The 20,216-nt window shown below is 45.9% G+C and overlaps 1 protein-coding gene across 2 annotated transcripts in view; it reads right to left on the bottom strand.

Annotated features, from left to right (window-relative positions):
* Positions 1–567: 567 nt before the first annotated feature.
* Positions 568–20,216, bottom strand: part of ANKS6 (ankyrin repeat and sterile alpha motif domain containing 6) — a 53,920-nt gene continuing 34,271 nt past the window's right edge. The window contains exons 12-15 of one of the 2 annotated variants that reach the window (XM_027105391.1): positions 18,771–18,957; positions 13,770–13,837; positions 10,478–10,594; positions 568–791 (exon numbers count right to left, since the gene is read on the bottom strand). In XM_027105391.1, coding sequence (XP_026961192.1) covers positions 687–791; positions 10,478–10,594; positions 13,770–13,837; positions 18,771–18,957 — 477 coding nt within the window. In that variant the 3' untranslated portion in view covers positions 568–686. The remainder of the gene's footprint in view (positions 792–10,477; positions 10,595–13,769; positions 13,838–18,770; positions 18,958–20,216) is intronic. The other variant, XM_027105393.1, reaches the window with a different exon arrangement.

Raw genomic sequence — 20,216 nt, 5'->3', positions numbered from 1 at the left:
AGTGCTAGAGCAGAGTTATCACACGGAGCAGTAAGGGCCCCAGAGGCTGGAGGAGTTAGTTCTGTGTAAGGGAGTTGAGAAAGGCTTCATGTGATAGGTGACTTGGACCATTAGGGAGAAGTTAGAAGTTCTAAGGGAAGATGTGGAAGAGTGGCTAACCTTCTGCCAAAATATGTGCTCCCCCATCTAAGTACAGAGCTGTTGCTGTGAAGCCACTACCTGAACAACGACTACACGTGGGGCCACGTGACTATGAGCGGCTGATGGAACGTGAGCAGTTAAGAGCAAAGCAGTAAAGAAATGGCTGTGCCTTCTTCACCATCCCCTTCCCCTCTGCCAGCCAGAAACAAAGCCTCTGAGGCCCCAGGAATGGCAGAGCCACAGATGAAAGGAGCTGGGTCCCTGAATCACCGTGTGCTTCTGCCGAGCGGATGCAGCCATACTGGATTGTATGGGAGAGTAAGTCTCTACAGTGTTGGAGTTTGTTACAGCAACAAGCATCACCAACTACTACAGAAGGGAAGGGAAGACAGGTGTTCCAGGCAGAAGGACTAAGGCACAGCGGTGTGACAAAAACATAGTGTGTTTCAGGGAATGGGGAAGGTCTGATGGTGGCTGGAGCACCGGCCACGTGAAGGGGGTACTGAGATTCAGCAAGCTCACGCTGGTCACCACAGGAAGGAAGGTCACGTACAGGGATTGTTTCCAGGGGCCCTGGTGTTGCTGGCGCTGCTCTCGAAGGAAGAGTGGAAGTTGTGAATGGTTTCCTGTAAAATTTGTCTCTCGCGTCCCTGTGGAGGAAATTGAAAACAGACACAGAAAGTCTTGTTAAATCTTTTAACCATTAATTCAATTGACACAGTGCTGTTAACGTTTAACTCATACTTGAAAAACCCATGGGCATCTTGGGGAAAACAAATTACCTAATTGAAAGAGTACTGAGTTTAATAAAAACATCCTGAGTCAGAATCTCCCCCAGCACCCACAAACACAGCATGCCAGGCCTGGAGAGGCCCCCAAGATGCAGGGGTCCAATTTCCCAGATGAGGAAGGGCAGCAGAACCCAGGGAGCAAGAATGACTTGCCCTGGGTCACTCGGCCCGGAAGGGACGTCTCCTACCCTGCCCTGTGCATCTTTCCAGCCCTCGTATCTCCAGGGACTTCAGAGGGAGCTGAACTTTCTGATACAGAGTGAGAGTTTGAACTGCCTTTACTCCCCCTTGTCCAAAAGATGACAGATTCGTTTTCACAGTGATTCACTTCTCACCCCATCCTTGCAGACCCCCCTCCTAGTTGCTGCTCTTTACACACGTATTTTGAGATGGGAAAAGAGGGGGGATGTGGATTTTTTTTTAAGCCCAAAGAACATCTTCACTGAATACGTAGGCGAGAGGCAGTGATATATAGAGGTGAAGAACAGAGACTGGAATCACACAGCCTGGGTTCAAATCCCAACCCTCCCATTTACTAGCTGGGTGACCTTGAGCAAGATACTTCATCTCTCTGGGCCTTAATTTCCTCATCTATAAAACGAGGATGATAATTGTACCTCAGATGGTTGCTGCTGACATTGGGCTGTGGGTGGGCAGCAGGAGGCCAGCATATCCTGACCTCAGAGAACAGCAGTGTAGATTAAACATATATATATATATATATATATATATATATATATATATTTTTTTTTTTTTGCGGTACGCGGGCCTCTCACTGTTGTGGCCCCTCCCGTTGCGGAGCACAGGCTCCGGACGCGCAGGCTCAGCGGCCATGGCTCACAGGCCCAGCCGCTCCACGGCAATGTGGGATCCTCCCAGACCAGGGCACGAACCCATGTCCCCTGCATCGCAGGCGGACTCTCAACCGCAGCGCCACCAGGGAAGCCCTAAACATATATTTTTAAAACTAAGAAATAAATGTGGTCAAAATGTAAAGCAAATTAAAACTGAATAATCTCTGGCAGATTGTTTTCTGCCAAGAGTGGAAAAAAAATAAAAAACTCCACCGAATGAGCCTAGACTTTAAACTTTCTCTTCCTTTATTGCATGGACTGCCCTTTCCAGATCCCCAAGCAGAGACCTCTAGTGCTGACGAGGCCTCCTGGACACTTGGGAGGGCAGAAGAGTCTCCCTTCACACAATCCTTCCAGGTCATTCTTCCAAGACAGCTGGGAAAGTGCCATCAGGATTCCATCAACACACACCTAAAGGCAGCAGGGAAGAGGACAGAGCATTGGAGGTGGGGAGGTGGAGTCAGAGGACCCCGAATCCCTAACCCACTACTCACTCTGTCCCAGGCATGACCCCATGCTGCTGAGTTTCTGTATCTGTAAAAGGGGGATGGTATCACATGCTGGGGCTGTGATGAGGCTCAACCTGAGATAATGAACGGGGTGACACTGTGCAAACTGCAGAGGGCTAAAAAATAAATAGAGGGAATGACAACCATGTCATTATTAGACACCACCTTAGCCTTAATTGCCTGAGAAATGAGGTCAGGGCGAGACAGGGTTCCAGCACACTATGCTTCCTAACCTCAGGAGGGAGCCGCAGATGATGAAAACCATAATCACTCCCTGCATCCACACCTGATTGAAGATGATAATGATAACTGCCCTTTAAAAACCCCCAAGTTTCAAAGGACCTGCCTGATAATTCTCAAAAAGAAAAAAAGCAAATGGCCATTAAAAGTAGAAAAAATGTTCAGTCTATCTAGTAGTTAAAGAAATACAAACCAACACAAGGCATACTTCTCGGCCTATCAAATTAATAAAAATTAAAAAGCAAATTGGTAGTACCCAATGCTGGCAAGGGTGACACTGGAACTTATAACCACAGCTGGTGGGGGTGTTCACTGGCTCCTGCTGGAAGGTATTTCAGGACAAAGTACCATATACCTTGACTTAGACTCTGACTCCATAATTTCACTTTTTTTAGATGTCTATTCTGAGGAGATAATTAGAAAGCCTTATACACGAAGTTGCTCACTGTAGCACTATTTATAGAAAGTTGGAATATCTACATATCCAACAAGTAGGGATTAAAAAAAATAATTTTAGTACATCCTTGCAAATTTATTTTATTATATTAAAAGAGTTCTTAATGACATGGGTAACTGCATATATTTACTGTTAAACAAAGTAAGTAGAATATAAAATTATAGATCCAAATTTATCTCAGCCACATAAAGAAAACATTCAGCACAAAACACTGCAGAGCGATCTCACCAAATACGAACAGTGCTGGCCTCTGGGTAGTTGGATCGTGACTCCTTTGAAAGTTTTTTCGCCTTTCTGGCACTGTGCAAATTTAGTAAGACAAATATGCACAACTTTGAATAATCGCAAAAAAATGGGAATGGAAAGAAGCAATGGCTTTAGGACCAACTAAAGGTGAAACTCAGGCCATCATTTCTGTTTAACCTTCTCCAATATAGCACTTGTCTGAAACTAACAGACTAATAAGCTGACTTGAGTATACATCACAACTCGGATACTGGGGTGGGCTCACCTGGAAGTCAAATAGTTTGCAGGCTGAGGGTCCACGCTGCTTTGCTGATATTTTTATGGCTGAGCCAGGTTTTGGGCGAATAGTCATTTAAAAAAAAATTTTGAGGAGGCAAAGATGGTGTCAAGATGGCAGTGTGGGAAGATGCAGAGTTAGCGTCTCCCCACAACTAGGGTGCCTGCCGGCCGCTGGTGGGGGACACTGATGCCCAAGGAGACGGGAAGAACCCGAGAGTGAACTGGTAGGATGTAGGGGGACTGAGGGGGTAGGAGAAGTGGAGGCCAGACAGGATCAGCGCCCCTGAGGCCGGGGAGATCAGGAGAGGCAGGTGGGAGGGACTCTCCGGAAAGAGCATGAGAGGAGCAGAGGGCAATCGCCTGGCCCACGCGGGCCGGGGAGCCTGCTGAGCTCCCAGGTGGGTCCCCTGCCCTCCAATGCCCTGTCCAGGCCAACAGGTCCTTGGGAGCATAGGAGGGAGGCCAGGGAGATCAGGAGAGGCAGGCGGGAGGGGCCCTCCCAGACCGGAGGAGCAGAAGAGGTGGGAGGGAGTTTGCCCCACCCACTCGAGCCCAGAAAGCCTGCTGGGCTCCCAGGTGAGGTCCGCTGCCCTCTGAGACCAGGGGTGGGGGGCACATCTGTGTCCCTTCTGTTCCTTGAGCCTAAGCCCCACCCCCCAAAGCCCCCAGGGCCTTTTCCAGCCCTGTGGGTCCTGAGTATTGGCCCCACCCACCGCCCAAACCTCGCCCTTGCTTAGGCCCCGCCCTCCACAGCCAAGGCCTCCCACCAACCCGCCCCTTTTATTTTTTGCTACTCCATGTGGCTTGCGGGATCTTGGTTTGCGAGCCTGGGGTTGGGCGGAAGCTCCTGTGGTGGGAGCTCCGAGTCCAAACCACTGGGCTAACAGAGAACCTCAGACCCTAGGGAATATTCACCAGAGTGAGGTCTCACAGAGGTCCCCATCTCAGCACCAAGATCCAGCTCTACCCAATAGCCTACAAACTCCAGTGTTCGAAGCCTCAGGCCAAACAACCAGTAAAACAGGAATACAATCCCACTCATGAAGAGAAAAAAAAAAAAGGAGATTGCAAAAAAATATGTCACAAATGAAGGAGCAAGGTAAAAACCTACGAGACCAAATAAATGAAGAGGAAATAGGCAATCTACCTGAAAAAGAATTCAGAGTAATGATAGTAAAGATGATCCAGAATCTTGGAAATAGAATGGAAGCACGGATTGAGAAAATACAAGAAATATTTAACAAAGATCTAAAAGAACTAAAGAAAAACAGAGATGAACACAATAACTGAAACGAAAAATACACCAGAAGGAATCAATAACAGAATAACTGAGGCAAAAGAACGAATAAGTGAGCTGGAAGACAAAATGCTGGAAATAACTGCTGAGGAGCAGAATAAAGAAGGAAGAATGAAAAGAACTGAAGACAACCTCAGAGACCTCTGGGACAACACTCAATGCACCAACATTCGAATTATAGGGGTCCCAGAAGAGAAAAAGAAAGGGTCTGAGAAAATATTTGAACAGATTATAGTTGAAAACTTCCCTAACATGGGAAAGGAAATAGTCACCCAAGTCCAGGAAGCACAGAGAGTTCCATACAGGATAAACCCTAGGAAAAACACACCAAGACACATATTAATCAAACTAACAAAAATTAAATTCAAAGAAAAAATATTAAAAGCAGCAAGGGAAAAACAAAAAATAACATACAAAGCAATCCCCATAAGGTTATCAGCTGATTTTTCAGTGGAAACGCTGCAGGCCAGAAGGGAGTGGCAGGCTATACTTAAAGTGATGAAAGAGAAAAAAACCTACAACCAAGATTACTCTACCCAGCAAGGATCTCAGTCAGATTCGATGGAGAAGTCAAAAGCAGCTCCTGCAGCTCAATAACAAAAAAACAAACAACCCAATCCAAAAATGGGCAGAAGACCTAAATAGACATTTCTCCAAAGAAGATATACAGACGGCTAACAAACACATGAAAGAATGCTCAACATCATTAATCATTAGAGAAATGCAAATCAAAACTACAATGAGATATCATCTCACACCAGTCAGAATGGCCATCATCAGAAAATCTAGAAACAATAAATGCTGGAGAGGGTGTGGAGAAAAGGGAACACTCTTGCACTGTTGGTGGGAATGTAAATTGATACAGCCACTATGGAGAACAGTATGGAGGTTCCTTAAAAAAATACAAATAGAACTACTATACGACCCAGCAATCCCACTACTGGGCATATACCCTGAGAAAACCATAATTCAAAGAGTCATGTACCAAAATGTTCATTGCAGCTCTATTTACAATAGCTTCCCTGTATTTGCAATACATGGAAGCAGCCTAAGTGTCCATCAACAGATGAACGGATAAAGAAGATATGGCACATATATATACAATGGAATGTTACTCAGCCATAAAAAGAAACGAAATTGAGTTATTTGTAGTGAGGTGGATGGACCCATCTGTCATACAGAGTGAAGTAAGTCAGAAAGAGAAAAACAAATACCGTATGCTAATGTATATATATGGAATCTAGAAAAAAAAGAAGATGGTACTGATGAACCTAGTTGCAGGGCAGGAATAAAGAGGTAGACATAGAGAATGGACTTGATGACATGGGGTGGGAGGGCGAAGCTGGGGCAAAGTGAGAGTAGCATCGACATATATACACTACCGAATGTGAAACAGTTGGCAGGTGGGAAGCAGCAGCATAGCACAGGGAGACTGGCTCCGTGCTCTGCGATGACCTAGAAGGGTGGGATACGGAGGATGGGAGGGAGGCTCGAGAGGGAGGGGATATGGGGACATGTGTATGCATATAGCTGATTCGCTTTGTTGTACAACAGAAACTAACACAGTATTGTGAAGCAATTATACTCTAATAAAGATCTATTAAAAATTTTTTTGGCTAAAATGTTCAAACTTTTTTGATTGTGTATGAAATATATTTTATATCACAACCCTGTTACATGTAAATCCATACAACTTAAACAAGCTTTAGCCTTCTTACCTGCAAAGAACGTTCATATTTTCTGCTCTGTTCTATTTTGCTTGTTAAAATGCTACTCATGAACTACTAAATTGATTCCACAACCCTCCAGCATGCTGTGGACCACAGCTAGAAAGACATGGGGGTGAGGGGACAAGGAAAGCTGGGCATCTCCTCTCCCAAGTGTCCTGAGTTTTCAAATGTGTACAGAGCATTTGAGCCACAATGGGTACTCTTTTGGCCAAGGTTCAGTTTCGAAAGAAAGAGGATGAACATTAGGAGAAGCTCCTGCCCTAGAGCAATCAAGAAGGAGACAGGAGTCGGGGTCAGGCGGGTCCAGCCCTGAAGAGCCGAGGCCCCAGGCGTCCAAAGAGCTATTGGAAGCCACACTTGGCCTGAGAAGTTCTTTGCTCTTTCTAAGAACTAGCACAGACTTGCAATGGTAACCTAGAGTAGGGAAGATACACTTGCTTTTGTGATATTCAACGTCTCCCAATCATACCTTTGCTCTAAGATGCACTTGACACACAGTCCTCATTTCCACAGGACTTTGGCACTACTGACCCTTGAATAATAGGGCCATTCTCCAGCGATCAGTTCAGCTCAGCCCCTTCCCCTTGCACCTATCTCCACGTGGGTTTGCCTGACTTTGCAGGGTGGATGCTACCTGTGGGGAGGACATGGGTGGCGTGGCATGTTGGATGCACCCGGATCTTTCAGTTGGGAGATGATCAGCTGGGGCCCCCAAGGAAGACCACGGTATTGGGCTGAATGTTTGTGTCCTGTGTTGAAACCCTAAGCCATCAATGTGATGGTGTTAGGGGGTGGGGCCTTTGGGGGGTGATTAGAATTAGGTGAGCTCATGAGGGTCAGCCTCCCATGACACCATCGGTGTCCCTATAAGAAGAGATAAGAGAGATTGGCTTCTCTCTGTTATGGGTCACATGGGGACACATGAGAAGGTGGCATTGTGCAACTTGGAATAGGACCCTCACCAAACTCAACCACTGGCACCCTGATCTTAGACTTCCAGCCTCCATACTTTGAGAATTCAATTTCCATTTACAAGCCACCTGGTTTGGGTATTTTGTTATGCAGCCCGAACTAAGACAACCACCAGCGGATGTTCCTCTCGATGGGGCCCCGCTTAGTATGGGATACAAGCTGTTACAGAAACAAGGAGAAGGGGGGCAATGAATTTCAGAGAAAACTTAAAGAAAAAAATGTTCAGGCCTGTACAGACTTTAAGACAAATGTCCTCCTTTGGAGTGGGCTTGAGATGTCACATCATCCACTCTAATGATGACAGTTTCCTAAGATTTGCAAACCAACCCAGTCTGTTTTCTTTTTATGATTCCGGACCAAGGAGGCCATAACCACTGAGGGCAGAGGAGAGGTTCCAGTAGCATTAGCGGTTACCATCTACCAAGCCCCAGGCCAGGCTCCAGGGACACCTAGCTCCTGTCTTTCCATGCCCTCCGAGGTCCTCACTGGCCCTACATCTAGAATCTTTTCTGTCCTTCTCGACTGGCCTAGGCTTGGCTTTCCTCACCTCCTTCCTCCCCTTGGCTCACACATCTGGCCCTTGGAGGCCAGGAGGAGGAAGGGTCCTAACTTCTGAGCCAGAGCCTCCTTACCATCACTCACCTAGTCCCCACCCCGAAGCCCTTGGACACTTGACTGGGTCACCCTCAACCACCCTGAGAGCCTTAATCTGTCCCCTCTGGCCTCCCCTCACACCAGGCATCTTTCTCTCCATGCTCCAGCCACTCCTTTAGTTCTTTAAATGCACCACACATCTTCTCACTGCAGGGCCTTTGCACATGTGCTGCCCTCTGCCTGGTCTGCACTTTTCTTCTACCCCTTTGCCAGGTGGTTCCTGTCTTCCTTCACATTGCAGCCCTCCTGCCCTTCCTCGGGGACGTCTTCCAGGCCCTTGCCTTACCAGTCCCCACTCTAAGTCAGGAGCTCTCACAACACAATTTGCCTGTCCCATGCCTGTGGATTATACCGAGGCAGGATAGCAGAGAGGCCAGGACACAAACTCTGGGTTCTAATCTTGCCTCTGTCACTTACTGACTGTGTGATCTTAGGCAAGTTCCCTGATCTCTCTGTGCTTCAGTTCCCTCATCTGTAAACTGGAAACAACCTCAGCAGCTTTCGTGAGGGTTACACGAATGACTAGATGTGACGTGCTCAGAGCAATGCTGGGCACTGAGTGATACTCAGTGCTCAACACCCACACAGTGCCTGGGAGATGGCAGACAGTTAAAGGGAGATTTCTCATGAGTAAATCAATGCTCTGAAGAGTTTAGTGCTGGCTTCAGGTGATCCACCTGCAGTAAGCCACCCTGAGGCTTCCGTTCCCTAGGTGAACCCTTCCTAGCAGCCGAGACCTGCCCACCTTCTGCTGCTCATGTCTAAGGGCAGGGCAGAAACGGTGCTGGTCTCCGAGTTGGGGCTCACTGCCTCTCTCGGAGCCTCTGCTTCCCTATCTGTAAAGTGAGGCAGCAAGGGTCCCAGGACAGGTGAGCAGTGTTTAGGAACAGGCCACTTGCAGAGGAGAAAGAACACACAGCAAAGACCTGCAGGAAAATGCTTAGGCTTGCAGACACCTGCAATGCCTGAAGCAATGCCGACTACATCACTTTGAAGGACGACCTCACAGCCTACACACAGGCAAAACAGTGACGACCACGATGGCAGAAAAACCAGCCCCCAACCCGGCGAGGCTGCAGGGCTGGAGGAGCTGCTTCCACACAGTGTGATGCTGCAGGAACCAGTGAGAAGGACCCCCTCCCTACCCCCGACTCTGCTCCTGGGCTGCACGAGGAGAGTGTGAGGGTACCGGCTTCCTGGATTAACTGAGGAAAGGTATGCACAGTGATCTGTGAATGATAAACTGTTACGTGGATATTTACCTGAGATTGTCACTACAGGTCTGTTCAATATTTCTGTGCCTACCTGGCAATATATAGAAAGAACCATAAAATGGTACGATCGCTAACATAACCTTGTATTGTGGAACACAGCCTGAAGAACAAAACAACAGCAGAAAAAGCAAAAACGCAGAGATGTCCATTCTGGTACTATTTACAATGGTCAAATCCCAGATTTTACCTGTCACTATCGTCGAACAAATGGGGAGCTGTTCGGCTAAGTGTGAAAGAGCAACAGGTATGCAAGTATTTATATGTTATTGCTTGAATAAGAGACCAAAAAAATCCAGCCCACGTTAGGGAAAAAGACAGAATGCAAAGGAATGTGAATAGCCCAAGAGCGACTGTACAACTGTCTGCAGAGTGAGTGGTGCCTCACTTCTCTTGTGTTCTGTTTGCTTGTTTGTTTTTTGCATATGTGCCTTTGGGTGGGTGGATGGGTGGGTGGGGGCTTTGCTAATCTTTAGCTCTAAAGCTGGTGAAACAGAAGTTGAACATTAGACAAAAATGCAGGATGCCAACAACAACAACAACACTGACTGACAGATCTCTGTGTGCCAGGTGCTCTGCGGAGCATTTTAGTCCCGGCAGCGAGCCCATCACCCCCACCCTACAGACAAGAAAGCGAGGCTCAGAGGAGGGTGTGACTTGCCCAGGGTCATTGTAAGTGGAGGAGCTGGGATTCAAACCCAGGTCGGCCTGACCCTGCCGCCTGTCTTAATCAACTTCCACTGTGCTCCGGAGGGCAAAACCCAGCCCGATGGGGTGAGATGACCGGAGGGAGTGTTTTAGCCAAATCTAAGGAGAAACCACCTTATGGGAAGAGAGATCTCGAAAAGGAACAGGCATACTCAAAGGTAGTGACCCCTCGGTCATGAGAGGTGTATGAGCGGGGCTGTCGTCCACCAGGTGTGGGGGAGAGATGAAATCAGACCATGAAGGTCCCTGGAACACTGGGGCCGAGGATCCTAGTGAAGCTCTCAGCTGTTGGAAACAGGAAAAAAAAAAAAAAGATTGAGAACAATACCTTGCCTGCGTTCAGTTCAGAAATCGCTGCCAAAATCTGCTGCCTGGACCCGTCTGTCTTAATCCCCAGCTCCTTCAGGTCGCCATCGGTGAGCGTGAGGAACGCTTCCATATCCACCTGGGGAGAGAGAGGGGGATTCGCTGCTATCTGCTCGGCGCCACACCTCTTTTCCCCAACCACAACCAGACTATCACGATAACGAGCTATTAGTGCTTATGAGCAGTGAATTAATTATGATTTACTACTTCCAAGTCCTGGCTTTATGCTGAAAGTTTATTTGAAAACATCATTAAAATCGAACCCTCAGGACTTCCCTGGTGGTGCAGTGGTTAAGAATTCGCCTGCCAATGCAGGGGACACGGGTTCGATCCCTGGTCCGGGAAGATCCCACATGCCGCGGAGCAACTAAGCCCATGCGCCACAACTACTGAGCCCGCACGCCTAGAGCCCGTGCTCTGCAACAAGAAAAGCCACCACAATGAGAAGCCCACGCACCACAACGAAGAGTAGCCCCCCGCTCATCACAACTAGAGAAAGCCCGCGCGCAGCAACGAAGACCCAATGCAACCAAAAATAAATAAAATAAAAAACAAACAAAAACAAAACAAAACAAAAAAAACGAACTCTCCTCAGCTCTAAGCCTGGGATTTTTAGGAGAGGTGCATTCTGGAAAGACTCTGAAAACGAAACAAGTAAGGGAAGTCTCTGAGATGGTAATCTGGGTGACTCGAGTGGTAAAAAGTCCAAGTCTTGGTACTAGAAAGTTAATTCCAATGTTGCTGCACTTTTAACAGTATCCGATACTGCACAGAAAATATGAGTATGTGGCAGTACTCACCATGTTTCCCCCCCCCAAGGACAAGAGAGATGCAGACTGTGGAAAGACAGAGTGAGAAAATAAACAAGCAGAAGCAATAAAGGAAAGAAGGGCCATTGGTTTTTACCAGAAAAAAAAGGGCATCTCAAAGCTGTTCAATCCTTGGTTTTTGCCAGAGAAATTCTAACATTTCTGTCATCCCTGCCTAGGCCTCAGCTCCAGGAGAAATTTCTTCCCTGTCTTGATCTCTTTTAATAGTCACTTTACTTTCATGGATTTAAAAAAAAATCTTGAACCAGGTTTGAGTTAGTGGGGAAGGGTCTGCTCCCTTATCCAACATCAAGCTCTCCCTGAGATGCAGAAAGGGCCCCTCTGATAACGGATAAGCTCCCTGAATCCCTCGGACACTTTACAGATCACAAGGTGCTAACGGGATCAAGGAAGAGGTGACATGATTTTGACGGAAACCACCTGCCCCTGGCCCTGCTGGATACTCCCCTCCCCCACCATCCCAGACCTGTGGCAGAGACCCCACACCCAGCTCCTCAGAAAGCACGGAACGCATAAAATAAAAGCAGGCAGCCATCAGCAAACAGTAAAGATTTTTTTGACGATGAGAACAATCGCCACTGAAGTTTAAGACATCAAGGAGGCAGGAAGGACAGGCTGGATAGGGCAGAAAAGCAAACCAAGGAAGAAAGCCACAGCACCCCTTACTGTTTCCTGAACAAAAATACAAACTCCTCAGATTTTGGAATTTATGAATTAGATAAGATTCTAATGACCAAATAATTCTGCCTTCTCAAATAACAGAGAAAATGTTAAATAATATTTAAATCAAACTGACTAGGTTGAGTTCATCTGCCCAGTGAGGAACATTTCTCTTGCCATAATTTAGCTTGAATTATTTTTATAGAGACTGGATTTTCTTCACAACCACAATGCCTTTTTTTATAATGGCTTTTGGCTTTTATTCGGAGGCAGACCCTTTTAAATTTAAACATGATCTGTTGTATTTACTTTGAATGCCAATATACTGTGTATTACCCCCCCCAAAAAAAAAACAAACTCCTCAACTGCATCTCAAGCTTGTTGGGGACAATGAGTGACTCTCGTGATTGCTACAATAACTATGACAGTTGTCATGTGCTAAACTGGGCACCAGAATGTTCTAAGCCAGTGATTACACCCTGGTGGCTAATGGGCCCACTGAGGAGTTTTATTTGGCCAACAGTAAAAATTTTAACATCTTATTGAGACGTAATTCACCTACCATACAATTCACCCACTTAAAGTGTGCAATTCAAAGATTTTTAGTGCAGAGTTATGCAACCGTCACCACACTTAATTTTAGAACATTTTCATCACCCCAAAAAGAAAACCCATACTCATTAGCAATCACTCCCATTCTATCCTCCCCACATTCCCTGGCAACCACTAATCTACTGTCTGTCTCTATAGATTTGCCTATTCTGGACACTGTATATAAATGGAGTCATACCATATGCGGCCTTTTGTGACTACTTTCACTTAGCACAGTGTTTTCAAGGCTCATCCATGTTGTAGTGTGTATCAGCATTTCCTTCTTTTTCATGACCTAGCTACATTCCATGGTATAGAGGTAACACGTCTTAGTTATTCATTCATCAACTGAGGGGCATTTGGGTCGTTTCCACTTTTTGGCTACTAAGAATAGTGCTGCTATGAACACTCTGTGTGAACACATGCTTTCAGTTATCTTGGGTATATACCTGGGAGAGGGATTTCTGGGTCATAAGGTAACTCTGCTAAACATTTTGAGAAACTGCCAAACTGCAGGACAGTAATTTTTAAAAATGTGGTGGTGAGCGCTTTAGAGCAAATAGGAACCTCTTAGACTAACACAGACTATTTACATCCAGATACTGAACACAGGTTCATCAGGATTTGCTTTTTTACCTGCTTTAAACCTAAGAACGTGCCAGGCAATCCCCTTCAACTAGAAGGACAGAAACAAACTTCACTAGAGAGAGCAGAGTTCAAAATTATACAATTCTATTATAATAAAACAAGTTATAAGGTCCCCAGGATTTCACTGTTATGAACTGAACCAAATGTGCTGAGCAAGAATTCTATTTCCTCAGCTATCTAAGTGCAAAAGATCAATCTAGGCTCACAGGATGACAACCTACATATTTAGACAACTGTTTTATGGTAAGATATAAATTGACATTCAGAAAGAACATCCTGGGCTTCCCTGGTGGCGCAGTGGTTGAGAGTCCGCCTGCTGTGCAGGGGACATGGGTTCGTGCCCCAGTCCGGGAGGATCCCACATGCCGCAGAGCGGCTGGGCTCGTGAGCCATGGCTGCTGAGCCTGTGCGTCCGGAGCCTGTGCTCCGCAACGGGAGAGGCCACAACAGTGAGAGGCCCGCGTACTGCAAAAAAACCAAAAAAAACCCAAAAAAACCAAAAAAAACAAAAAAGAACATCCTTACCTCTTGCTCCTCAAAAATGGGCTGATATTTCTCAAGTGATAATTTCTTAAGGATTCCAGTCAGTTCATCTTCAAGAGGGAAAGAATGTAAAATAAGATATTTTAGCATTGGGTAAAATGTATCAAGAGTGATCTTCAAACTTTCATAAAACAGTGGTAATCTTATTTTGAAATTCTACCAGAAACCCCAACACAGAAAACAGACCTAAGGTGCGTTCCTGGGGATGAAGCTGAAGGTGGGTCCCGAGCCACCTGTTGACCATAATCTTCCCTTAGGGCAGGCTCTCAGCATTTGCCAAAACCCCAGATTGGGCTATGAAGACAGAAGATGTGGGGGCAGTTCATGGCCAGGCTCCAAAGGCTGACTCTCCAATGGCGGGACCATCAAGTTCTTGGAGGTCTAGCTGCTGGGACTAAAACCCTCCCGTCTGTCCCAGAACAATTTTTAATTATGATTTCTTGACTGTTGTTAGCTACAGCTGCAGTAAACACTAATGCCAGCAGTCCTCAGCTAGACAGAGAAAGAACTGGAGAGAACAGGTAGGTGGGCTTCAGACCAGAGTCAAGGTTTGCCTCAAGCGTTCGGAGGCTGTGGGCTTCCTGAAGGAAGGGCGTGTCTGAATGGGACAGCAGAGCCAGATGGGCACAGACCAGGGGAAAACAGAAAATTTTGAGTATCAAGTTATCAGAGCAGGGAAGATAAAGGAGACAAAAGCAGCATCTGTGGGGGCTTTAAGAAACATTCCTTCACACATTCGATAAGGATTTATCAGACTAGGCACTGGGGGCTCAATAGGGACCAAAGCAGACCATAAGCAGGCTGTCAGGCTCAAGGCAATGAGGAAGAACAGAGCAGGGTGGGGGAGGTTGACAGGGGATGTGAGAATGTTGTTTTATAGAGGGCGGTCAGGGAAGGCCTCTCAGAAGGAGATATTTGAGCAGTAAATGAAGGAGTGAGCTGTGCAGATATCAAGGCAAAGAGCACTAGGCAGCATCCAGACAGTGAGAACAGCAAGTGCAAAGGTCCTGGGGCAGCGGGGGTAGCTTACAAAAGAGCGGACTGGAGGTTAGGAGGTCAGAGGTCCTTTTATTCACTCATTCATCATTCAACAGTGGCTACTACTGTGCCTACTACGTACTGGGAATGCAAGGATGGAAACGTCCATGCTGTGAAGGAACTCAGTGTAGCTGGGAAGATATAATGAAGAGGATGACAGCTGATGCACAGTGCTCACTGTCAGGCACCCTGTATGGATGATGCATCTCCTCTTAACAACCCCATGAGGTAGACCCTCTTACTGTCCCCATTTGCAGATGAGGAAGGCACAGAAAGCTGGGTACCATATCTCGAGTGAGGTCACACCACTAGTCCATGGCACAGCAGGGATTCAAACACAGTGGTTTAGCTACCAGGCTTCTGCTACACACACTGCTCTGCCACTTCTCCCACTGGTGATGAGTTTATGGCAAAGCACATGAATAAGGGGATCTGGGGACAGAGAGGACAGCTGACCAGCCCAAGGGACCGGACAGGCTTTGCAGAAGAGGTGCTAATGAAATAGGATGTATGAGGTGAAACGGGTCCCAGTCCACACATAATCTATTATAGGCTCATGACGCCTATCATGCTTTGCTGCTGTCATTCCCTCCACGAGTCTCTCTCCACATCTGTTTGCTGGTAAATGTTTAACAACTGGATTTGTGGGAGGGGGAATGTACGCACGTATATAAGTACATGATTTTACTGATTTAAGGATGTGTGTGCACAATTTACATACAATAATAAATTACACAATACTCTGTATTATAAATTCCATATAGCCAATGCCTTCACTGCATTTCAGGCGTCTCATTGAATGCCTTCATTGATTTTTGCCTTACTCTTGAAGACATAGCCAATGAGTGTAGCTCCTACATGAAGGCTCACTAATGCTTCCGTTTACGTGAACGTGCGAGATGAAATGAAATGATGAAGACATACGTTGGAACTTCATGTGAGCAACTTTGCTGAATCAGATAATGGTTTTCAAAATCTTGAAGAATATTTTCTCAATTTTTAATGTTATTTTCAATATAACAGGTTAAATAGTTAAAGTTTAACCTGTATAATTAACACTGTCTCTGTCACTGTCTAGATGACATCCAGATGCTCTTTAAAACATTAAATCAAGCCCTAGTGGGTATTTGCTGATTTTCGTGGTATAAATGCCCCATTGTGGTCAATTTCAACCTACCAACATCATGTTCCTGGAAGTGGAATTGGGAAAGATGCACAGCAGTAACACATCAATACACAGTATTCCCACCACGTAGATAAAGGAGACATAAAGAATCTTAAGAGAACAGGTATTAGTAAAACGCACTAAAAATCAGTAAATAATATATTTTGTTTTAAATGCCACATACCTTTACATGTAACATAATCAGCTTAATTATAAGTTCATGCAGTTTGACTTTTTTTTTGTCTTCTTTTTTTTTAAGCATTTTTATTTTTATTTTTTAAAACTTTTTGGCCGCACAATGTAGTATGTGGGATTTAATTCCCCAACCAGGGATTGAATCCACACCCCCTGCATTGGAAGCATGGAGTCTTAACCACTGGACCGCTGGGGAAGTCCCTGTCTTTTTTTTACACATATTTTTGTTGTTGTAATTTGACTTTAAACAGCTGTGTTTAATTGCCAGCTCAACTGTTTCCTACAAATGTAACAATCGGTTCTGGGCCACCATTCCCGGCTCCCAGCCCCCCACTCTTCTCAGTCCTCCTGGCCCGGCACGAGGGCCACTCTTCAGTGAAGACTGCCATGGTGCTTCGTGCCTTGCTGATAACACACGTTTGATCCCACCTTGCGTTACAATCATTTAATGTTATTATGTGGAATGTATCTGAATCCCCAGCCTGATGATGAGTTATGCTGACACTGGCACAGGTTACAGCACCCAGGGCCTACCCCAGTCACCTTCATAGTAGGAATGTGAGGCTGAGAAGGCCACGTCGTCACCACCCCACCACTTCCTCCAGGAGGAATGAACAGATGGACACAGGTGGGAGGATGAGCAGGGCAAAGGCTTGCATGCAGTCCTTGACTGAGGCTACAGATTTCCCACAAAAATATCATAAAGAATGGCTATTTGGGGATAGATTGCAGGCTCTGGTCTGTGATAATCTAATGCCTGAAGGACAAGGGTCTGGCTGCCTCGAGACCCAGGAACCCCAGGAGGGAAAACTAGGCTTTCTAAGCCAGAGAAGGTAATCTAAAAAGAATTTGCTGCCAGGTCCTCCTGTTTTTATCCCAACTAGGCTTTGCAAACCTTTTTTTAAATAATGAATGAGAGGGGAGCAAAGTGGGCATAGACAGTGCATTCTGATGACTGTCTCAACTCTTTTTTTGGAAAAAGGTGGGGTACAAATCCCAAACTGAAACTGTAGGAGTTTAGATTCCTGAAAGCCTCTGAGGCGGGAGAGTTCATGGGTAGGGAAATTAAGATTCCACACAGAAAACACAGTTAGGGGGAATTCCTTGGTGGTCCAGTGGTTAGGACTCGACGCTCTCACTGCCAAGGGCCTGGGTTCAATCCCTGGTTGGGGAACTAAGATCCCACAAGCCACATGGTGTGGCCAAAAAAAAAAAGAAAAGAAAAAGAAAAAAACATTATATAAAAAAGAGAAAACACAGTTAGGGAGGAATGGGGTTGCTAAGTGAATCTCTGAAGCTTTTATAAATGATTGCACTAGATATCACAAAACAATAAAAGCAGCCCCAAATAAAGCAGATGCCAATGGCAGTGTACATTTATCAACTCAGTACAGACCAGAGCCTGTGCAGTTGATTTCAACTTATCACTTGCTGGGCAGAACCTGCTCTGCACTCCCTCCCAGTAGCTGCAGCAAGATGCCTGCAAATGCACTTGTGAGGACCACACACACAATGAGAGTTTCCTCCCCTCTCTGATTTATACTCCTTGATTTGCACCTGCCTGGGCCCCATCTCTCATCAAAGCCCTGCTCCCTCCTCCCCCATCCCTGTTCCCAGGAGCCACCAGAGGGCAGTTGTAAAGGATGAGCTTCTTCTCTCCTTTATCTTTTATATCTTCACATCTTTATCTGGGGCCTCACTGCACAGCCTCCACCCCTGCCCGGCCGTCTGGTCCATCTTCCTTTCCTCATCATCCCCACTCATGCAACTTCCAACGTTCTCTGGTTACATCTCCTGCTTTTGCTTGCCCTCCATCCACTTCCATTTTCCTCTGAGGAGCTACTTCTCTCCCTCTCCCAATCCACACAGACCTGACCCCAACCCTGGCTCCAAAGGCAGACACACTCCACCCTTGGGGACACAGAGATAGTCAAGGATGGGCAAACAACCCAAGTTGTTATAAATATAGCCAAGACAGGACAATGACCTTTACCCCTGGGATTTTGCTGTACCTACTAAGAAAGTAGCACTCTTTCTGCTGGGGTTGCTAAGTTAGTAGGAAGAAGTAAGCATGAAGCTGCTGGATATACCCTTGCCACTACTTGAAGAGAGCTTACCTGAGACATGGAGAAAAACATTCCCTAAGCACCTGGATCCAGACACACCTGAAGAACACCCTAGATATTTCCATTATATGAGCCAACAAATTATCAGTTTTGGGTATTGTTTTTGCTTAAATCAGTTTGAGTGGAGATTCCATCCCTTGCAACTGACAGAGTTCTGATTTGTACAAGGTTCAGGGAAAGGTACATAACTGGGGTCGGAGAAGCAGTTCTATGGGTGTTTGTTTGTATATATAAACAAAAATCACCTACATTCAAAAACTACTATACACCTTTTAGGTATGTAAGCTCAATGAAGACAAAAATACAAGGTAGAATCAGGGAAGGGGAAAGACAGGTGTTTTTGTCTGACTGAAAAAATGATAAAACACCTGACCTAGGATGGCTATAGCAAAGAAGGGCAGCTGCTAGGTTACCATGGTAAAGAGGAAAGGGTGGGCTTTCAGGACCCCGGGGACTCACCCTCATCAGTGATGGTGCCACTGCTGGAGCCCCCGCTGCTCTTGGACTGCCGGTGGGATGAGGAGGAGGACACGGAGGACTCGGCTGCCTGCGCTTTGGGAGAAGGTGAAGGCGTGAGCGTGGGGGAGGTGCTTTTGGAGGTAGTGGAAGTTCCAGACGGAGGCCTTTTGCTCGTCTCCAGTTTCTGCTGAAAAGAATAAGACAAGTACAATATTTTTGTGTGTGTGTGGTATGCGGGCCTCTCACTGTTGTGGCCTCTCCCGTGTGGAGCACAGGGTCCGGACGCGCAGGCTCAGCGGCCATGGCTCACGGGCCCAGCTGCTCCGCGGCATGTGGGATCTTCCCGGACCGGGGCACGAACCCGTGTCCCCTGCATCGGCAGGCGGACATTCAACCACTGCGCCACCAGGGAAGCCCGACAAATACAATTTTGAGCCCAAATCAATTGAGTCCTTTGCCCACTGGGAGGGAAAACAACTTTCATACCAGGACTGGTGAGATTTGGGGTTTCTGCATTTACTCTTGACCTGTGACTGAAATTTTAGAATCCAAGCTATAAGCCCTCTTTATCTGTCTCTGTATGTCTGTAGATTAGAAAGGCCTTTGTCCTTCATTGTGTAATATTTTCTTATTTCCAGAGGTTATTAATAAATTTGATTATAAAGTCAAAAAAAATAAAAAAGAATAAGACAAATACATAAGCCATTACCTGGAGGGTAGACACGATTCAAACAGACACCCACACCAGGGAACACGTGGGACATTTGACTCAACAAGATATCTAACCAGGACTATGACATCTACTTAAGAAAACATGCAAAGCAGAAACAGTATTATCAAAACAGTTACAGGAAAATCCTCCCCTGGAGCAGAGAGGCAGGGAATGGGATGGAAAAAGTGGCACATAAGGAGCCAGAAAACCCAGGTCCTAGTCCTGCCCCTACAGCTGCGATATTGTGTCCTTGGCTGAGTCCCCTAACCTCTCAGTTAACCAGCTCTAAAATGGAAGTGTGGCTTATTACAAACGAAGGCCCATTCTGCTCTTCATGTTTCTTCATTTAAACCAGTCACTTCTAACCTTTCACCACAGAACACTTATTATTTTTCCTTTGTGTGTGTTGCACACAAAAAGCCCTTCTTATTTTGAAATACTTTATTTTATTGAAGTACAGTAGATTTACAATGTTGTGCTAGTTTGGGGTGTACAACATAGTGAATTGGGTAGGGTTTTTTTGCAGTTTACATTCCATTATAGGTTATTACAAGATATTGGGTATAATTCCTGGGACTATACAGTAAATCCTTTTTGCTTATCTATTTTACGTATAGTAGTTTGTATCTGTTAATCCCATACTCCTAGTTTGTCCCTCCCCGCCCCCCTTTGGTAATCGTAAATTTGTTTTCTATGTTTGTGAGTACTCTTAGACTTACAATGACGGAAACTAA

The sequence above is a fragment of the Aethalodelphis obliquidens genome, unplaced genomic scaffold (genome assembly GCF_003676395.1).
Source record: "Aethalodelphis obliquidens isolate GAN/ISIS:26980383/991018 unplaced genomic scaffold, ASM367639v1 scaffold7, whole genome shotgun sequence".
NCBI classification, from domain to species: Eukaryota; Metazoa; Chordata; class Mammalia; order Artiodactyla; family Delphinidae; genus Aethalodelphis; species Aethalodelphis obliquidens.
The sequence above is the reverse complement of the archived record's forward strand: the minus strand, read 5'-3'. Positions and strand labels throughout refer to the sequence as shown.